This window comes from Leptodactylus fuscus, chromosome 3 (assembly GCF_031893055.1).
Source record: "Leptodactylus fuscus isolate aLepFus1 chromosome 3, aLepFus1.hap2, whole genome shotgun sequence".
Taxonomy (NCBI): Eukaryota; Metazoa; Chordata; class Amphibia; order Anura; family Leptodactylidae; genus Leptodactylus; species Leptodactylus fuscus.
Genome location: NC_134267.1, coordinates 74,428,589 through 74,442,037, shown reverse-complemented (window position 1 = coordinate 74,442,037; position 13,449 = coordinate 74,428,589). Strand labels below are relative to the sequence as shown.

At 43.2% G+C, this 13,449-nt stretch overlaps 2 protein-coding genes across 2 annotated transcripts in view; one reads left to right on the top strand and one right to left on the bottom strand.

The window, feature by feature from the left end:
- The first annotated feature begins 921 nt into the window (after positions 1–921).
- EXOC8 (exocyst complex component 8) lies at positions 922–7,343 on the top strand. Its single transcript, XM_075267775.1, has 2 exons — positions 922–1,422; positions 5,345–7,343. Exons 1-2 carry the CDS (start codon positions 974–976, stop codon positions 6,954–6,956), a joined length of 2,061 nt encoding a protein of 686 aa, XP_075123876.1. The 5' UTR covers positions 922–973; the 3' UTR covers positions 6,957–7,343.
- A 5,038-nt stretch (positions 7,344–12,381) lies between these two features.
- Positions 12,382–13,449, bottom strand: part of NTPCR (nucleoside-triphosphatase, cancer-related) — a 28,373-nt gene continuing 27,305 nt past the window's right edge. Inside the window, exon 5 of the mRNA XM_075267810.1 lies at positions 12,382–12,519. Within this exon, the coding sequence (XP_075123911.1) occupies positions 12,439–12,519 (81 nt within the window). The 3' untranslated portion in view covers positions 12,382–12,438. The remainder of the gene's footprint in view (positions 12,520–13,449) is intronic.

Sequence of the window (13,449 nt, the reverse complement as noted above, 5' to 3'; positions counted from 1 at the left end):
GGCCAATCAGCACTGGCCGATGCATTTCTATGGGGAAAAGTTAGCTTGCGAAAATCGCAAACTGACAGGGATTTCCATGAAATAAAGTGACTTTTATGCCCCCAGACATGCTTCCCCTGCTGTCCCAGTGTCATTCCAGGGTGTTGGTATCATTTCCTGGGGTGTCATAGTGGACTTGGTGACCCTCCAGACACGAATTTGGGTTTCCCCCTTAACGAGTTTATGTTCCCCATAGACTATAATGGGGTTCGAAACCCATTCGAACACTCGAACAGTGAGCGGCTGTTCGAATCGAATTTCGAACCTCGAACATTTTAGTGTTCGCTCATCTCTAATAATAATTCCTACATTATACTGTGGGGAGTGGAAGATTAATCCATCTGGAGCCACATGGTGATCATTATACTGTGTGGAGGCCACAAGGATTACATTATACTTTGTGGGGACCACAGAGAGGATATTGTCTTGTGAGTGGGCCATAAAGAGCTATTACATTGTGTGGGGGCAAAAAATGACTGGGTGGGATTGGGTAGCCTCAAATGGGGTATAGATGGGTTAAAGGCATGGCTTATCACATGGTAATTTGAGGCAGTAGCAAAATGGAAAACAAAGGCAACATGGATGGGTGCAGTGGGCAAGACACACGTATTACTGAGGGTGGCTACCAGAAATGGTTTGGAGGGGGGAAGCGCAGGGAGCTCACAGAAATGGAGTCCCTACACCGCCGAAAATGAAAGACTCCAAATGAGAAAACAATGTAGTGCAGCGCACGAGACATCTACTGGCTGATCTGCCATGTTTATCGCCAGTGTCAGTCAGCAGGATCACTCAGCTTCATCGTACACATCGCTGTAGTGTAGAGGAACTCCATCACAACTTCCGCAGCGCGCTGTCATGTGATCCGTGACGTCAGCTCTTCCTACAGGGGAAGGAGTAGCTGCTCCCATCTTCTCCAGGCTTGTCTGCTGTCACTATGGCGGAGGTGAGCGTATCGCTGGTCAAGTTGAAGAAGCAGTTAGAGTACAATAATTTTCAGGCTGAGCAGTACGTGAAGCTTCTCTCTCAGCAATCGGACGGTGACCGGGATCTGCAGGAACACAGACAACGCATCCAGGGGCTGGCGGATGAGACGGCTCAGAGCCTGAAGCGCAATGTCTACCAGAACTACCGACAATTCATCGAGACCGCCAAAGAGATCAGCTACTTAGAGGGGGAGATGTATCAGCTGAGCCATATCCTCACTGAGCAGAAAGGCATCATGGAGAGTGTGGCGCAGACATTGCTGCACTCGGACCGCTCCGAAGCCGCCCGTGAGCTGAAGGCAGCTTTCCATGAAGAGGCCGAGGAAGGCAAATCCAGGAACCTGACTACTCTGTTAGAGAAGGTGGAGGGCTGCAAGAATCTGCTTGAGACCCCTGGCAGGTACTCTTCATTCTTATTCTATATTATATCTGTATTTACTATTAATCTCTAGTCAGATTTCACAATCCGCCTCCCTGGAGGCCTTGATAAATGTGCGGACCATTATGTACCTGGGTGCAGTTCTAGGACCGATCACAGGTGCTGTCCCTTGTAAGTAATTACAACCTATTTCTCATTGGGCTGGGTTCTCACAGTGTGGTGTGGTGTGCAATAACCACCCCCACCCCCCCCCCAAAAAAAAAAAAAAAGCAAGAAAATGCACTGTGTGAACCCAGTGTTGCGCTATACTAGCATTCAGTGGCGTAACTCGGAATCGCAGGGCCCTGTGGCGGACTTTTCAGACTCCCAAGTATAATAATTGAAGACCCAGGGAAGATACAAACATGAAAATCAATGTTACTTATCTCTCCTGGGCTCCGGTGCACTTCCCGCTGATGTCGGCCATCTTCAGTGATGGAAGAGGCGTCACTTGAGCCGGTACTTGTTTCGTGATGCATAAGGACGCAGGCCCCAGCCCATGTGACGTCACCAAGTAGGCCTGAAGCCTTGTGGAGACAGGAGAGGTAAGTAATAGCGTTTTTTCTTCTTTTTTTTTTTTTTTTTTTTTTGTTCCCTCATCTCCCTTGGGCCTCCGATCATTATACTCAGGGGTCTCAAAAGACCCCTGGGTATAATGATAGTTGTGTTTGTGGGGTTTGTGGGCCTGCATAACTTACTTACTATCCCAGCTCCTGCTCACAGCCTTCGCAGAAGGGGAAGCGCCAGCGGCCATGAGCAAGAGCCACCAACAGTAATTAAATGGGGCCCATTACCTGCTTGAGTTACTCCAGCAGGTAACAGCCTATTAAAAAAAAACAAAAAAAACCCCAAACAAATAAAAAAAAAAAACAACAATCCACAGCGGTAGCGCCTGCTGCCGGATCTCCTAATGTCCCAGGCCCTGTGGCAGCTGCAACCACCTCTACCCCAGTAGTTATGCCCCTACTAGTATTTGGGTGGACCCCCCGAACAGAAACATAAACGCAGGTGTTAACCTAGAGTCATCTCTAAATTCCTGGGCAAATAACTTTTTCCCTCCCCCCTCATTCAGTCCTGTAGGTGGGTTGTCATCACTAGAATCACTTGTTTTCCTATTTCCCAAAAGAAGCATAGATTTCAGAGAAATCACTTTTTGTGTTAATATTCGAATTGGCTCTTTGAAGTCTTGAGGGTGTAACTAGACCTGGAAGAAAATCTGCTAGGAGGTACAGTGGTTAGATGCTGGGAAGGCCTGCCTGGAAAAGCACTGACACTTTCCACAACCAGGGTGTGTAAACCAGGAAATATTGCATGAGCTTCAAAGAAGGAATTAGTCCTACTAGTAATTATTTTTCCGGTAGTCCTTCATGTCAGCACCACCAGTTCCCTCTTGACCTCCGAGGGGACAGGCAGAGAGGTTAAAAAAAAATAAAACTCAGGAAATGTTTAAAGAGGACCTTTCACCATATCCGGGCACAGGCAGTGTTATATACTGCCAGAAAGCTGACAGTGCGCTGAATTCAGCGCACTGTCGGCTTTCCCGATCCGTGCCCGGTGTAAAGCGCTATCGGTCCCGGTACCGTAGCGCTTTACAGTCAGAAGGGCGTTTCTGACCATTAGCCAGAGACGTCCTTCTGCCTCGCGGCGCCTATCGCGCTGTGCTGTGGAGCGGGGAGGAACGCCCCCTCCCTCCCTGATAATGCTCGTCTATGGACGAGCTGTGTGAGCAGAGGGAGGGGGCGTTCCTCCCGGCTCCACAGCACAGCGCGATTGGCGCCGCGAGGCAGAAGGACGTCTCTGGCTAATAGTCAGAAACGCCCTTCTGACCATAGAAGAGCTACGGTACCGGCACCGTAAGCTCTTCACACCGGGCACAGATCGGGAAAGCCGACAGTGCGCTGAATTCAGCGCACTGTCAGCTTTCTGGCAGTATATAGAACTGCCTGTGCCCGGATATGGTGAAAGGTCCTCTTTAAACTGTGCTAAACATTTGCAAGAAGCTTATAAAAAGCAGATACAAAGAAGAAAGAGAGAGACACCGAGTGCACTAAGTGTAGTAGACACTATTGTAATAGGACAAAGGTTAGAAGAGTAGAAAACGACCAGTTGGCCTCTACTTGATGGGGTTGTGATGGAGTCACATCACCCAAAGATGCAGTTATATGGTAGATGGTTCTTGGTGAGAGTGGCAATGGTTCCGTCAACAAACACTGGAAAACCGGGGAGGTGAGCAGAAGAAAAAATGGAGACAAGGATCCGCGCTCTGAGGTCGTGCATATGAAGCAGGGAGCAAGAAACAAACGTGTCGTTGAGACCAGCTTTAATGTGCTGTACTGTATTCTATTCCATTAAAGCTGGTCTCAACTACACGTTTGCTTCCTGCTCCCTGCTTCATATGCACGACCTGAGAGCGCGGATCCTTGTCTCCATTTTTTACTCTGCTCTATAAAAAGCAGATGTCAGGATTGCTTGGCTAAATTAATTAAAAATGAGACACCTCTATTTATGGTTGGCATTCGCCAATTGGAGATTTCCCTATATGGAAAAAACTCTCCAGATAACGCTGGGTATGGATAGAGCAGTAGCAGCCTTCACATCCCAGGTGGGGATAAATGAATACCAGAAACAATCAGACCAAGGGGGTACCCCTCCAATGGGGTGGGGATCACTAAATAAGGCACTCCGCTTACTCCGACTTGAAAGAGCACACTAAGCTATTGAAGACACATCATAACACACGACGCTACAACAGCATTTCGCCACAATAGTAATGTATAGAATCTCCCATAAAATTGTGAGAAGAAAAAAAACAAACTGTAAAAAAATAAATAAATAATGCAAATAAAAGTTCTAAATCACTCCTTTCCCTAGAATACATATAAAAGTTGAAAATGACTGTGAAACACATTAGGTATCCCTGTGTCTGAAAGTGCCCGGTCTACTGAATATAGGGTAGTGCAGTGCTCCTGTTCCGTCGGGAAGGGGTTAATAGGAGCACTGCAGATCCCCTATATTCAGCCAGACTGAATTCCAAGTGGGGAAAAAAAAAAACAGTCCTCAAGCTCAGGGAAGGGGCAGACAGACAACCAAAACACCCCTTCCCCATCACCCAGCAACTACTGCACCCAAAAACTCCGACCATTTTAATTTTTAGAATTTTCCAGTAGCTGCTGCATTTCTCCCCCTCGGCTTATACTCGAGTCAATAAGTTTTCCCAGTTTTTTGTGGTAAGATTAGGGGTCTCGGCTTATATTCGGGTCGGCTTATACTCGAGTGTACGGTAATCAAAAAAATAACCAAAACAGAACATGAACCAGGATAAAGTTAGGTTCACACTTGCGCCTATATCATGTTCAGGGTTTCCGTCCCCGAATCAATTTAGAAAATGCGGAGAGAAAACAGGAGCAATAGAAGCATTGTAACACAACTGACTACACTGTTTACGTAACTTAATTAATGGAAACTGCATGACGCTGTTTTCATAGCCACCATTCTCATCTATGGGAGTTGTAGATCAGTACATCCTGTAAATCCTGCCCTAGGGGCCAGGAGTTGGGAGCCATTATTCCCTTTTTGGCAGCGACTTACCGAGATGGGAATAGTGCTTTTAACTGTATCATCCTAAATCTTTCATGAAAAGAAATGTATATGTGACGAAAAGACAGAGTTGGTTAGATGTATAAAATCATCAGCTACTCCCTGACAAAGTGACGTAGCAGATTGCAAAAAACTGAACTTGTCCTTCTGTTATAAAATTGCTTTGTACTAAAGGGTTACACCTCTAAAGGACAGTGTTTAAACACATTTGTCTAAAACCACTATTTCCCTCTATCCAAGTTTCTACTTGCCTCTTTGTAAAAACAAATGGCTAATCTATTTTTTTTCTCCCCCTACCCCTCTACAGGTATTTGCTGTATAATGGTGACCTGACAGAGTTTGATATGGACAATATGGTGCTTATCCAGAAAGTGCATACGTTTTTGATGAATGATTGTCTACTTATAGCGACCCCTTTGCCAAATCGAAGAGGAATGTACAAATTTAACGCTTTATATAACCTGGATGATCTTGCTGTAGTGAATGTAAAGGAAAATCCTCCTATGAAAAATATGTTCAAGATCCTGATGTTTCCTGAGAGCCGGATTTTTCAGGCAGAGAATGCAAAAGTCAAGAAAGAGTGGTTAGATATTTTGGAAGAGACCAAAAAGAATAAAATTTTGACTGAGAAATGTAAAAAAGACGATCTCGTGTGTTCTTCTGCCATAATAGACACATCTGCTGACTCTTCCTTAAATGAAAAGAAAACTGTGAAAGAGGAAAAGGAGGAAAAGATTAATCTATCTTTTGACTGGATTCAAGAGCTTCCTGACAATTTAGATGTCTGCATAGCACAGAGAAACTTTGAAGGAGCCGTTGACTTGTTAGCTAAGCTAAATGCTTATTTAGAAGATAAACCATTAACTTACTCTGTTCGGGATTTGAAGGCAAAAGTAGACCCACGAACAAGACATCTAACTGATGTCTTAGTGTTTGAGCTTTCGCCAGATCGCTCATTACGTGGAGGTCCTAAAGCAACACGCAGAGCTGTTTCTCAACTTGTACGCCTGGGGCAGTCCACGAAAGCATGTGGATTATTCTTACAAAATAGAGCTACTGCAGTTCATACTGCTATACGCCAGCTGAGAATAGAGGGAGCAACTTTACTTTATGTACATAAGCTTTGCAATGTATTTTTTACCAGTTTACTTGAAACCGCCAAAGAGTTTGAGATGGATTTTTCTGGGAACAGCGGCTGCTACTCTGCATTCATTGTTTGGTCCTGTTCAGCCTTGAAAATGTTTGTTGATGCTTTTAGTAAGCAAGTGTTTGACAGCAAAGAAAATCTTTCTACTGCAGCAGAGTGTGTAAAAGTTGCTAAAGAGCACTGCAAGCATCTATCCGAAATTGGTTTAGATCTGACCTTCATATTGCATGCCTTTCTAGTGAAAGACCTAAAAGCTGTTTTACAGAGCAACAAAGACATTATTATTGAGGCCACAAAACATCGCAATTCTGAAGAAATGTGGAGGAAAATGAACCTTATGACACCAGAAGCGTTGGGAAAGTTGAGGGAAGAAATGCAAAATTGTGGTGTGCGTAATTTTGATCAGTATACAGGTGAAGACTGTTGGGTAAACCTCAGTTACACAGTTGTTGCTTTTACTAAACAAATCATTTTCTTTTTGGAGGAAGCCCTTAAATTGTACTTTCCTGAACTGCACATGGTGCTTCTGGAGAGTTTAATAGAAATAATACTGGTCGCTGTTCAACATGTAGACTATAGTCTTAGATGTGAGCAAGACATAGAAAAAAGGGGTTTCATAAGACAGAATGCATCTTTTTTATATGACACTGTTCTTCCTGTGGTAGAGAAGCGATTTGAAGAAGGTGTAGGAAAGCCAGCCAAACAGTTGCAGGATTTAAGAAGTTTATCTAGATTGGTTAGAGTTAACCCTGGTACAACATCCGTTGTGTAACTTTTCTTTTCCTTAAAGAAGTAATATACTCCCTTAAATATGCTGTACCTGCTTTGTTCTTTTAACAAATGTATTCAGGCATTTGTATGTTGAGAGACTATACTTCTACATAATATAACGCTGTCATCTCTGATTGGATACTGCAGGGACACTCCCTATTGACAAGGGGTTTTCATATGTTTATATATGAAACAGCACAATGTATAGTGCTTTTTTGATGGAAACCATAATTTACTAAAACACAAGCTATATTGTCAGCTGCCTCTTAAAAACTAAACAAAATCACAGCAATATGAACTGACAAATATGCCTTGATTATACTAAAACTGCAGAGTTAAAAAAATGTATACAAAAATTGCCTGTACAATGAATAACTTTTTGATGTAACTGCATTTGGAGCAATGTCCTACTTGCTTTGCTTATTAAATTACCCATTTAAAAATGTAAATTGTTTTTTCTTACTTATTCCATGTATATTTCTTTAAAAGTTAATCAATATCAGTTAGCACTAAAAGAAAAAAAAAAAGTAATTTTTGGGTATTATTTTTGGGCAGTAATTGGGTAGTATCAGTAATTTTACTATAATTAAGATTTCTTAGTATAAATGTAGGCTGAACATTATACTGAGAAATCTTATCACCGTATATACTCGAATATAAGCACAGTTTTTGTGCTGAAAAAGTCTGCCTCGGCCTGCTCTATGCAGCCTGCAAAAGAATTGACGATTTTTGCAATGCATTAGTGATGAGACTCTCTGGTGTTCAAGACCCCTAGGGAGTCTAATAAATGTAAAAAAAAAAAAAAAAAAAAAAGTATTAAATTCAAATCCTCCCCCTTTCCCTAAAGCACATATAATTAATATCTAATACTGTGACTATTGTGAAACACATATACGTTAGGTATCACTGTGTCAGAAAACGCCCGCTCTGCAAATATATAAAAATATTTTTCCTGTACGGTAAATGCCGTAGCGGGAAAGAACAGTTGTCTAACTGCCCCTTCCCTGAGACTGTTCCCCCCCCCCCCCCACACACACTTGGAATTCAGCCTGACTACAGCCAGGTTGAATATAGGGTATCTGCAGTGCTCCTTTTCTGTCGGGATGGGGTTAATGAGATACCCTATATTCAGCCAGGCTGAATTCCAAGTGGGGAGGGGGGGACCCAATCCTCAAGCTCAGGGAAGGAGCAGACAGACAACAAACCCCCCCCCCCCCCTTTCCTCCTTTCCCAGCATCTACTGCACCCAAAAACTCCGGCCATTTTCATTTTTGAAATTTTCCAGTAACTGCTACATTTTCCACCCTACGCTTATACTCGAGTCAAGTTTTCCCAGTTTTTTTTTGTTTTATTTTTTAGGTAAAATTAGGGGCCTCGGCTTATATGCAGGTCGGCTTATACTCAAGTATAATTATAGTAAAATTACTGATTTTTGAGGGTGGATTTACATTAGCCATAGTCTATTGTTCTCATATATCATAGGATATAAACAATAGCGCTTAAACAGAATGAAGAAGAAAGAGGGTGCTCTGTCACTATTGCTGTTTAATGTGGAAAACCGAAACAGAAAGATGGATCGTGGACTGCTGGTAGTTACAACAATGTCTGTTAAGCAGGCGTTGGAATAGCCGCACAGACTGTCAAACCTAAGGACCCTTCTGCCATGGTTGAGTATAGCCTGAATGAAGTTACGTAACGTGTAAGTAGTTGGAGAGAGAGGCATGGAGGGTAAAAAAAGGCTACAAGCACAGTGGGCCATTCTATACCTAAACTAAAGCCTAGTGTCAACCAGGCCAGTGACATGGATCAGTATATGCGGTATTTGACTGAAGTAAGTAAAATTAAGATCTTATGAAGGACAATTGGCTAAACTGTCCCTAGAACATTCTCTCTCTGAAGTCTCCAACGTATAATAACGGGTTCCATTTAACACGTGTAACACATTGAAATCAATGGGTTAAAAATCCTCCCACTGATTTCAATGTGTTACGCGCGATAAATGGAACCCATTGAACGCAATGGGATTCTGTTTTGCAGCGCTGATTCTTACATGAGTTATTGTGCAAGAATCAGCGCTGCGTTACTCCGTGTGAATGCCCCTGAATGTGCATTTAAGTGTCTTGCTATTAGGGGAGGATGAAAAAATTCTTGTGCTACTTTTATACTATTATTATGATACTATTATTGTGTTCACAGATTCTCACTTTTAGTTGCTGGCGTGTTTTGCCCACATAAAAAAAAAGATCACAAGTGCAACATAACACATATAATGCTTCTTCTGAGCATGTCATGTGTTCTCAAATCTTGTACAGCTATCCATGAATTCTGGATCCTTCTTAAGGACCTGAATAGTATAGAGCCAACATGGAAAAAAGATGGAAATGTGTCCAAGCATAATGATGAAGCAGTATATGTAAAATGACCAGTGGTTACCTAAGGAATTGTACAATAGAAGGACCAAGAAACACATACAATATAAATATGAACTGAAAGGGATACCGTGCCATTTTAGCATCTCCACACTTGATAAATGGACAGAGTTCCCAGAAATGCAAAGTGTATTTTATGCCTTTGTGGGAACAATAAATGTCATTTTTAACTTATCATGGGTAAGCGCAGTATCCCTTTAAGTTGACATCCATCTTGGATGTGTATCTTCGTCCTTCACATGACTCTATTGATGCAATTTTGGATTCTGCTGCTGCTTAACACCCAGAGCCTGTGTGGCTGATACGTGGTTTATGGTAGTTTTGCCCAGTCACAACCTCCTCAGGTGAGTGTACACCTATCTCTAGAATTTCTTTAGGTACAATTGACGGTAATACACTATGGTCTGCTCGGTGCATTCTTCTCCTTGCCTAAAGAATTGGTCTTTCTGTATCCTGCCAACATGCAACAGTCTAAATGATCCCTCACATCAAGGCCTTGAAGTAGAATATTCCTCAGAATTAGGTCGAGGAGTGTATTCACCCGTATTTCTAGTTCCAAAGTCCACAGGAGGTTGGTGCATGATCATAGATCTGCGGTTTCTCAACCGTTACATCAAGAAGAAGCCATTCAGGATGGAGTCGATAGACTCGGTAACCACCTTTCTATTGCGCAACAAGGTCATGGTCACCCTAGACCTAGAAGATACCTACCTACACATTCCCATCTAACCGCCACACAAGAAGTACCTATGAACAGCCGTTTTTATGGCTGGCCACAGAGAGCACCTTCAGTTCACCGCACTGCCTTTCGGCATTTCATCAGCCCCGTACGTCTTTACCAAGATGGTCGCACCTGTTGCTGCCGCCCTCAGACAGCAAGGCCTGTCCGTGGTTCCCTACCTCGACGACTGGCTTATAAAAGCTCAGTCTACTTCAGTTCTCCATCATCACCTCCGGATAGTCATCTTCTTCCTCCAGGAGTTGGGTTGGCTAATCAACTGGGAGAAGTCAGAAATAGTGCCATTTTCTTACCCACCCAAGGAGAGCAAAAATAGAAGCTTCCACCTGATGCCTTCTCCGGACCCCGTGGATCACAATCCACACCGCCATACGTGTCCTAGGCCTAATGTCATCTTCAGCCAAGGCGGTCCCTTTATGGCATTTGCGGCCCCTTCAGATGGAAGTGTTGAGCGCCTGGAACAGTTCTCCACGGGGACTGCACAAGAAAATCTGCCTTTCTACCAATACCCGTCTTTCCCTCAGATGGTGGAGACACCTGAAAGACGGAAGGTCCTCGGTTCAACCTCGTTGGACCCTGTTGACAACAGATGCATCCCACACGGGGTGGGGAACCCACCTAAATGACAGAACCGTTCAGGGACAATGGAGAAACCTGGAGGAGGGAACTTTCAACTTAAAAGAGCTGAAAGCAGTCTATCTGGCACTGATGTACTTCGCCCCCTTTCTCAAAGGGAAGGCAGTCAAAGTTTGGTCAGACAACATGACAACGGTAATATATCTGAACAAACAAGGCGGCACCAGAGTTCCAGCCCTTTTGAGAGAGGCGAACTTAATTTTCTCGTGGGCAGAGAAGAATCTGTCCCACTTATCCGCTGTTCACTTCAGAGGCTCCCTGAACATAGTAGCGGATCAGTTGAGTCAGGGTATCCCTGTATCGGGAGAATGGTCTCTCATACAAAACTTATTCCAACAAATTGTCCAGAGATGGGGTCTTCCGGATGTCGACCTTATGACAATCCGACTCAACGCCAAGGTGGGGATGTTCTTCTCTCTGTATCAGGAAGACAACCCCTTGGCAGTGGATGCCCTGTCCATCCCGTAGAGGTTCAGGCTGATTTACATCTTCCCTCCAATTTCCATCATACCGAAGGTACTGATGAAAATACGACAGAACCAAGTCTCGGGAATCGCCATAATCCCGTTCTGGCTGAAATGTGGATGAGTCAAGGCAGATACTGGAGGCTTCCCCCCCACCCAGATCTGGTAACACAAGGAGAGCTGAGATGCCACGATCTGAGGAGATTCAACCTGACAGCCTGGAGGTTGACCAGTCCCTATTAAGGAATAGAGGACTGTCTCAAGGCGTCCTGAGGACTTTAGCCAGAGCTGACTCTACTAATAAAAATTACCGTAGGATCGGTAACATTTTTAATGCCTGGTGCACAGATCACGAAGTGGACTCCTCCGATCCCCCAGTGAGGGTGATCCTGGACTTTCTTCAGGATGGCCTAGACAGAGGGCTTGCTGCTTCTACCCTGAAGGGGTAGCCGCTTTGTCCGCCTATCTGGGGAGGCGTTTATCTCAGAATTCTTTAGTGAGCACCTTTATTAAAGGGGAAACTATGCTGAGACCAGCAGTATCTGCTCCTGGCCACTAATGGGATCTCAGCACAGTCCTAACGGCACTTTGTATCGCTCCTTTCGAACCCCTGGAGGAGGTGGATCTGAAATGGCTGATCTACAAGGTGACATTCTTCCTCGCAATCACTTCAGCGAAGAGAGTGGGCAAGCTTCAAGCGCTCTCCTCGGAGGCTCCATATATTGCCTTTTTTGAAGACCACGTAGTTGAGATTCATTTGAATGGGTTTGAAAGATGTCCTGCCGTGAGCGTTTTATGCTCGCCACCGCAAAACCTTTTTTTTAAAATCGGAAACAGAGTCGGACATGCAGTACTCTGTGTCCGATTTAAAAAAAACGGTTTCGCGGCGGAGAACATAAAATGCTCACCGTGCACATGGCCGGACCCGGTCTGATAGCTTTCCATCTTCTGCATGCAGAAGACGGAAAGCACATAACGGACTCCGGGAACTAGTGTGAACCTAGCGTTAGTGTCAATGTGCAAGTTTTGATTTTTGTTTTTTTGATCCTCTGACAGATCAGTCAGAATGGAAGTGTAAAAGAAGTCTTAACTATAAAATAAGACATAAAAATGACCACATAGACCTCAACTCCAGTTATGTAGCATGACAACTGTTTAATTTATGTCAAGCAATGTGAAATTAAGTGATAACTAATTATTCACAATGTTTACTTCTTATTTGGATTTCTCAGTACAGCAGTCTTGTATGGAGGTCACTATTTCATGAAGTATTTCATTTCTGTTTTCTTTTGTTACCTAAAATAGAAAATGTACAAAATTATATAACAAACTTCAGATTACACCCCAACATATTATAGCATTATAACAAACACATAGCCAAGTAAATACCACAATTATGTATATTTCCTACAAATAGCAGTTAAAAATATACTTTATAATTGTATTAACATTAAAGGGGTTTTCTGGCCCCAAATTGAATTTTCATACTGATGACCAATCCACAGAACAGGTCAGTAGTTTGTGATCTGTGGGGTCCCACACAGATCATCCAACCATTCTAACAGATTCCAAGTGCAGTGTTGACCAAAGTTAAGAGTAGATGGCACACAGGGAGACTTGCACAATATGCCATTTCAGTGCCAAATATCTTGTGCCCACCTAATGCAGCTGGCAAAAACCACCACATATATTCAAGAACAAATCCAATCAAGAACAACATCTGTAAGGAGTTTGTATTTTTGCGTGGGTTTTCTTCCTGTACTCTGGTTTCCTCCCATGGCGCCATACAAGTAAGCTAAATCCTACTATTATAAAATGTGAAAGTTTGGATGTTTGAATAACAAACATCCAATCACGCAAAAACAGCTGAACGGATTTTAATGAAATTCGGCACATAGATAGTAACCTATCACATAGGCTACTTTTTATGGCGGTAAATGACATGGCTTCACGACTGTTATGAATTAATGTTCACATACTATATTACACTGCTCTTATCTCAGCTTCTGAGAAAGCCAGAGTTGTTATCTCTCTGTGTAAACACACTAACCCTAGGTGGTTTGTGTACAAACATTTGCATATTATCTGATCTCACCAGGCTGACACACTGGATGGGAAAACATCAAATTGGCAGTTTGCTAATATTAAACATGCCGGGGAAAAGAAAATCTAATTTGTTGCAAAATTCTAAAACGACAGCTATGAAGGTAGCCAGAAGGCACAGAG

What these genes read in the sequence shown, in the direction of transcription:
- EXOC8 (XM_075267775.1), top strand. Translation starts at nt 974, where the DNA reads ATGGCGGAGGTGAGCGTATCGCTGGTCAAGTTGAAGAAGCAGTTAGAG. An exon ending in CTGCTTGAGACCCCTGGCAG is followed by an intron (nt 1,423 to 5,344) that starts GTACTCTTCATT and finishes ACCCCTCTACAG; the next exon opens with GTATTTGCTGTATAATGGTG.